The sequence below is a fragment of the Balaenoptera borealis genome (assembly GCF_965194805.1).
Source record: "Balaenoptera borealis genome assembly, chromosome: 5".
Taxonomy (NCBI): domain Eukaryota; kingdom Metazoa; phylum Chordata; class Mammalia; order Artiodactyla; family Balaenopteridae; genus Balaenoptera; species Balaenoptera borealis.
Genome location: NC_138862.1, coordinates 12,063,114 through 12,070,531, shown reverse-complemented (window position 1 = coordinate 12,070,531; position 7,418 = coordinate 12,063,114). Strand labels below are relative to the sequence as shown.

General features: G+C 43.4%; 1 protein-coding gene across 3 annotated transcripts in view; it reads left to right on the top strand.

The window, feature by feature from the left end:
• Window positions 1-781: 781 nt before the first annotated feature.
• The window catches only part of IFNAR1 (interferon alpha and beta receptor subunit 1), a 30,378-nt gene continuing 23,741 nt past the window's right edge, over window positions 782-7,418 (top strand). For 2 of the 3 annotated variants that reach the window (XR_014245462.1, XR_014245463.1), the window contains exons 1-2: window positions 1,024-1,265; window positions 6,086-6,209. Coding sequence is in view for 1 of the 3 variants with exons in the window: in XM_082395065.1 (XP_082251191.1) it covers window positions 1,193-1,265; window positions 6,086-6,209 (197 nt within the window). In the remaining 2 variants the exon portion in view is untranslated. Of the gene's footprint in view, window positions 1,266-6,085; window positions 6,210-7,418 lie in introns of all 3 variants that reach the window. The other variant, XM_082395065.1, reaches the window with a different exon arrangement.

Genomic DNA, 7,418 nt, shown 5'->3' with positions numbered 1-7,418 from the left:
CTTCCATTTAGAGCCACATATTCTCATCTGGTATTTTTCCATCTATGACCTCAATGGAAGCAAGACACTGACATACTCAGAACCAAACCTAAAATTTTATGAATCACAAAGTAATAATCCAAGGTTTTTAAAAATGAGGGCTAACAACTGGACAGATTTACTAAAAATCATTGTTCACTTAAAATGGGTGAATTTCATGGTATTCAAATTATACCTCAGTTGTTTATAAGGCAATATTCAAGCACATAGTTCTTTACCAAAACTCATTTGACTTTATAATTGAGCATTAAATTTAGTTCTTATAATTAACAGCTACGCCTTTGACTACTTATTTCATCTTTCGTCCTTTACATTTTCCCTTTTGTGTATTTTTATAATGTACATAATCTGTTATTAACGTACTTAAATAACCATTGAATAATGGACTCAAATTATTTACTGATAAGGGTAGGCGATCAAAAGACCTTAGAGACCTCTGTTCCGGACACCACCCCCAAGGCCCGGACGCCGTCACGACCCTCTCCAAGGGACCCGTGCTGCCCCCGGCCAGATCGCTCGGAAAACGGGAGCTCAAAGTGTCTAGGCTTAACTCTGGACACGCCTACCCTTCGCGGCCTGACCCGCTCGGAAGCTTCCTCATTGCTTTCTCCCTTAATCCCCAAGCCTCCCCAACACCGCTTTCCCAGGCTCCCTTGTCCGCTACCTGGGCTGGGGAGGGCGAGGGACGAGAGCGCCCGACAGTGGCCTCCGGCTGCTACTAGCGGGAAGTGCGGGGGAGGCGAGGAGGACGGGGGAGCGGAGGCCAGGCCGCGAGGCTTGCGCAGACGCACTGGCAAAGTTCCGCGTTCCCGCCCGGGTCAAGGCCTCCGGTTAGACGCGGTCTTCCCGGAACCCGAGGCTGCACCGCGAGCGTGCAGTCTCGGGCCGGAAAGAGGGGTCAGAGAGACGGCAACGGAGGCTGTGCAGCCCACCAGTGTCCGACGCGCGTGCGCGGACGCTGGCACGCGCGCAGAAAGAACGGCGCGTGCGCGGGAGTCGGTGGGCAGAGGGGCGGGGCGACGCGGAGGTGGGCTCGGCGAGTTTGGGGCGCCGGCCCGGGGCCAGCCAGTGCGCCCAACTTTCCTTCGCGCCGCCTCGCCCTACCTGCGGTGGCAGAAGATGTGACTGGAGGGCTGCCGGCGGCCCGCGGACGATGCTCGCGCTCCTGGGCGCGACGACCCTGGTGCTGGTCGCTGGGGCGCCGTGGGTGTTGCCCGCAGCCTCAGGTGAGAGATGGGGGTCCATGGGTCGGGGGCTGGGCGCGAGGCTGGACAGCGGCGGCGTGGGAAACCTCGGACCCGGGAGGGACAGAGGTCCTCTCTGGGAGACCTCTGGTTGTCCGTGGTCGCAGCGCTCACATTGAAACCGACTTGGGCTCGAAAATCAAACGAGAGAAAGTGATGTTCAAGATCCTTCCACACCGCTTGCTTGGGGGCGCCCTCCTCGCCATCCCTTCGGCCCTGTGCCTGTTCCCTGGGCTCCTACCCCGCGGGGCTGGGTGTGGGAGGGCTTTGGTGTCGAGTTTGTTTCCGTCCGGAAATTCCGGCAGCTCGACTGGACTTTTTAATAATAAACAAGGCTTTAGCCACGAGCTATGTGCTGCTGTTTCCTCAATTTAGTAAACAGTTACTTGGTCCCATGTGGGAGGGGGATAAGGTTTGCAAGCATTTCTCTGCCCTCAGGATTCGTACAATCTAATCAAAAATAATAATAATAAAAGAAAAATACAAAGCCAAAATACAAAGGCTGGGAGCCACCAAGCTAATTTGCTGCCTTTCTGAACTTAGCTGGGGTGCATGGAGGAATGGCAGCTCTCATACGGTTGACTTTGTAGTGAGAAGGGGACTCGGTGGCCCCCTTTGTCTTTGGAGGCCCAAAGACAAACAGGGCCTAGCAGCTGAGAGCAGGAATCCAGGAGTTGGTGAGGCTGCCTCGTGGGCTTAAGATACCTGTTTGTTTAGAAAAGCATATCCTTATTTTCTGGGGTACATGGTATCCTATCTATCTTGTCCTAAAAAATAAAACAGCCAGTTAGTTATTTTACCAGCATAATGGGTTTCTTCCAGAATAGCAGAGGAATTGCAATTTGGGACAAGCAAGTTAGGTCAAAAACCTTAGGCAAGTCCGACAACAAAAAGAGAAGAAGGTTACTTTATAGAGAAAAAGGAGGAAGTTGGGTGGGGCTGTTTTGAGAGTAAGTCCATTGGAGGAAAGCAAGAGTTCAGGATGGTGCTGCTTTTCCCATTGGCTGGGCTTGTTGCTGGTAGAGGAGAATTCTTCCTCCTGGGGTCTGGAATTGATGGTGAGTGAAAGTGCATGAAGGCTCCAGCTTCTGGCCTCCTGACTTCATTTTAAATGATGTTTCCTTTATTCTGTTTCACACCTATTTCTCAAACTCTTCCACATACATAGTATATAGTATATGGGTACTAGGGTCCTGGTGTAACCCCTGGTAATTTCTTTGGAGTCTTTTGTTCATGAAAATTTTGCCTTCAACTCATGTTTGCTTTCGTATAAAAAGTCTTTCCCCAGAATTTTCATGTAAAATTAACATTCCAGGAGGTTGTTCATTAAGATCACAATTTTAATCTAGATTAGAGGAGAGCTAAAATAAACTTCATACACAAGTGGCATTTATTGTCCTCTTAACTATGTACCAGGCACTACTCTTAGTGTTTTAAAGGTATGAACTCATTCAGCTTTCAGAACAAAGCTAGGCACTGTTATCCTAATTTTACAGAGGAGTGGACTGAGACCATATAGCTAGCCAGTGCTTTAGGAGGAAATCAAACCCTGAGAATCTGGCCTCAAAGCCCTGGGGCCTAAGGCTAGACTTTTTCAAAAGGTCACACAATTTAGTTCTTGATTATCCACCTATATGTTAAGGGCTTAGTTATCTTTCAATTAACTAATCTACTTTTTTCTCAAAGGAATAGCAGTGTTGAAAACTAAATGAAATGTTAACCCTAACTTGAGATCATAATGTTGCTCTATGTTTCAAAATCATCAAACTGTTCATACTTTCAAACCTAGTAAATGCAACTCTGGGATCCTAGTCTAAGAAAACTATCCAAAATATGGGAGGAAATTTATATTTGTATAGATGTATGTGTCTGGATTTATGTCAGACTTAAAAATATAGTAAACCATGGGACTTCCCTGGTGGCGCAGTGGATAAGACTCTGCACTCCCAGTGCAGGGGGCCCGGGTTCAATCCCTGGTCAGGGAACTAGATCCCACATGCATGCCGCAACTAAGAGTTTGCATGCCACAACTAAGGAGCCCACGTGCCACAACTAAGGAGCCCATGTGTTGCAACTAAGGAGCTGGTGAGCCGCAACTAAGGAGCCCATGAGCCACAACTAAGGAGCCCACCTGCCGCAACTAAGACCCAGCGCAACCAAATAAATAAATACTAAAAATGTATATATATAATAAACCATTTCTAGTCATCAATATGAATGTGAAGGGTTGAAGCAACCAATTTTATAAATAGAAATATTGGATTAAGTACCCTTTTATATACTTTACATGCTAAATGTTGAAATAAACTGTTATCAAAGGGATATTGCTAATACTAATAGAACAAAATCTATGAACTCTAAAATCCTATTTAATACCTATTTCCAAGTCCCTGTCCATTTATCAGTCAATTATTTGTTTGTCTCCCAAATGCCAAGATGCCTCTAACTCCAGGGTCTCCTTCCCTTAGTAGCAGAAGGATTTCATCTCTGAGGAAATACCTGGCTGTACCCCAGGTATCAAATTGCTGCATCCTATCTCAGGGCCCAGAATTACTAGAATTAGAATATTCTGGGCTGGAGACTACAGATGCCATCAGGCCTTTTGTTAACCCCATAAACGCAGTCACTGTCCTCTGGCTGCACAGAATCTCTAAAATTCCAACAACTGGGGTGGGGATTAAGTTTAGAGTGGGACACGGGGAAGTAATTCTATTCGGTGATGAAGTCTCGGAGAATAGGAGTGTAAAATAGAAAAATGTGGATGAGGAGACTCAATGAGTACCTCCCCAAATTAAAAAGAAAAGTCAGAAAATGTTTCCTCAGGTGTCACTTCTTTTTTTGACTCCATACCATAATATCTCTAACTGGAAAGTAGAGGCAGCAATCCCAATAAAAAAAAGTTCTATACAAGGACCCCTGTAGTAGAAAGTCTGTGAGGAGATAACATCCTTGTCCTGAAGCAGAAGTAAAGGCTAGAAATGTTGTAGGGAAAAGAGTAAACTTAAAAGCTGGTCTTTTAAAAATTGTAATTTATCATCATGAAAGATCAGTCCTTTGTGATATGGAAAAAGTTCCTGTGAACTCAGCGTTAGTCTGAGGACTCTGAAAAATGCAGGTTAAGTGTGAAGCTGTATATACCTTGCCTTAAGGAACTTCCAGTCTGGTTGGAGGTTGTGTTTAACATAAAGAAGCAATTTTTTTTTTAATAAATGTATTTATTTTATTTATTTATTTTTGGCTGCGTTGGGTCTTCGTTGCTATGCGCAGGCTTTCTCTAGTTGCAGTGAGCAGGGGCTACTCTTCGTTGCGGTGCGCGGGCTTCTCATTGCGGTGGCTTCTCTTGTTGCGGAGCACGGGCTCTAGGCGCGCAGGCTTCAGTAGTTGTGGCTCGCGGGCTCTAGAGCGCAGGCTCAGTAGTTGTGGCGCACAGGCTTAGTTGCTCCACGGCATATGGGATCTTCCCGGACCAGGGCTCAAACCCGTGTCCCCTGCATTGGCAGGTGGATTCTTAACCACTGCGCCACCAGCAAAGTCCCAAAGAAGCAATTTTTAAAAAGACATCTTCAGTCAGCAAGTTTTGGGAGCCTGTTAGATGTCGGGTACTGTGCTGAGTACATCTACTTTAGTGTGAAATTGAGTGGTGCAGATTCATGATGCAATGTGTAAAGAAAGAGCAAGGTTGGCATGAACTGCAGTATTTGAGGAAGGTTTTCTGTTAGGGGGCAAACTTGAGCTGGGTCTTGGAGGATTTGGGCGGTCAGAGAGGAAGAGAAACGCTATTTGGAGGGGCCAAAAAGGAAAAATCAGAAGAGAGGGCATCCAACTGGTGGAAGATTTGTACTAGAAGTATAAGAAATAAAGGGCAAAAAAAAAAAAAATAGAAATGGCAAGGGGGGGTTATAAATTAGGAGTATGGGAGTAACTGATACAAACTACTATACATAAAATAAGCAACAAGGATTTACTGTATAACACAGGGAAGTATATTCAGTATCTTGTGATAACCTAAAATGGAAAATAATCTGCAACATGTATATATAAAACTCAATCACTTTGCTGTACACCTGAAGCTAACACAATATTGTAAATCAACTACACTTCAGTTTTTTAAAAAAGCATAAGAAATAAAATAGGTCTCTAGATGGAAGTCCTTAAAAATAAACAGAAAGGTTCAGACTTGATACGTTCAGTGGTCAAGAACTTTTCAGGTTCCTGTAGGGCTTGGGTGACGTGATAAACTTATGTATCTCTATTGATTTTGTTATGTGAATGTTTGGTTCCTATGAATAGTTGTCAGCTCTGAAACCACATCTGTTCAGCTCTCTATCAGAGTATATCCCTCTCTGAACATAATATGCGAAACCAAATTGAGGCTGTTAAACAGTCCAACCCCGTATCCTTTACGTCAGTATCACTTCTAAGACCAAAGAAAAATACTACTTTTATACAGAGACTTTTTTTCCAATTAAAAGACAATGCTTACCTTTTTATGATTTATTTTTTCCACCTTTATTGAGATATAATTGATATATAATGTTTGCTTTTTATAGATTTTAAAAACTCAACCATTTTCCAACTCTCTCGAATGCAGAGATAGAAATAATTAGCAGCCTCCCCATGCTGAGAGCAAGCACTAGGTTTTTTTAGATTTTTTTTATATGCTTAACTTTTATATTTTATATTTAAATGTATTCATTCTCCAATCAGTGATGTGAAGAATAACATTTTAAAATATATAAAATATCTTTAGTATGTGTATATGTATGTATGTATAACTGTCTTCTTTCTTATTGCCTTGACAGGGGGAACAAATCTAAAATCTCCTGAAAATGGCAGGGTCTGCATCATTGATGACAACTTTATCCTGAAGTGGAACAGCAACAGTGAGTCCGTCAGGAATGTGACTTTTTCAGCAGAGTATAAAATGTACGTTACTCTACTTATTGATTTGCTGAATAATTTTTACCATTTCAACACCATAAATTTTTTTTTCAGATTTCGGAAACATTTGGTTTTTCCATTTTTTTAAAGAAAATGTATGGCTATTTTGCATAACACTTATAACTTCATTTCTACAAATAGAGACTCAGTCAAATTCATCCTTGGGTATTGAAACAAGAGATTTTGGGGACGAGGCTAGCAGACAACTTCTGTAGTCCACAGCCATACCTTCTCTGTTCTGTATGCTCCAACTTCTTTAAATATAAATTAGGGGCTGACCTAGAGCATACCTTGAGGATAGGGGAGAGTGCCCCTAAAGGCCTAGCCACAGTCTTGGAATAGGCTTCTGTGGTCAGGCTTTCCTCTTGTCTCCATCACACACAAAGTTTTAATTCTAGATACACTTTATAAACATCAGTATATTGGACCCTGCCTTCCCACAGACTCAGTGTTTCTGGTGTTTCTGCCTCTTCCCTAGTGCTAACTTTCTACTTAACAATTGCCAAGAGGATAGGCAGACAGGGAGTTGTGGAAGAAGGGATTACAGAAGGAAATGCCGCTCAGGAAGTATAGTACTTTGCTTTGGGTTCTGGGCCCTGTCTGCTAACCATGATCCCTGTCCAAGAAAGAGCAGGCAGGGAATCAGGCAGTGAAGAAACAGGGTGTAGGACCTCTAGAACCAGGATTCCACCACTTCAACCACAGCCCGGTTATTCTCCAGTTGTTGATGAGTAATTTGTGCGTGTGTGTATACACAGTTGACCCTTGAACAATGGCGGGGGTTAGGGATGGTCACCCCACCCTACCCCCATCCCGTGCAGTCGGAAATCTGAGTATAACTTTACAGTAGGCCCTCCGTAATCTGCGGTTACGCATCTGTGGATTCAACCAACCCTAGATCGTGTAGTGCTGTAACATGTATTTATTGAAAGAAACCTGCGTGTAAGTGGGCTCACACAGTTCAAACCCGTGTTGCTCAAGGGTCAACCATATATATGTATAAACATACACACACACACACACATATGTGGTTTTTCTCAGAACTGATAATTTAACAGTTTTCATCTTTAGAGATTTTCTTTAAATTGAACTCTGAGTTTTGTTACCAAATTTGTTCTTTGCCTTAGTTCAGAATGTTCTTATGAAACAACTATTTTAGGTATAACAGAGATTATTTCAGATTCCTTTATTTAA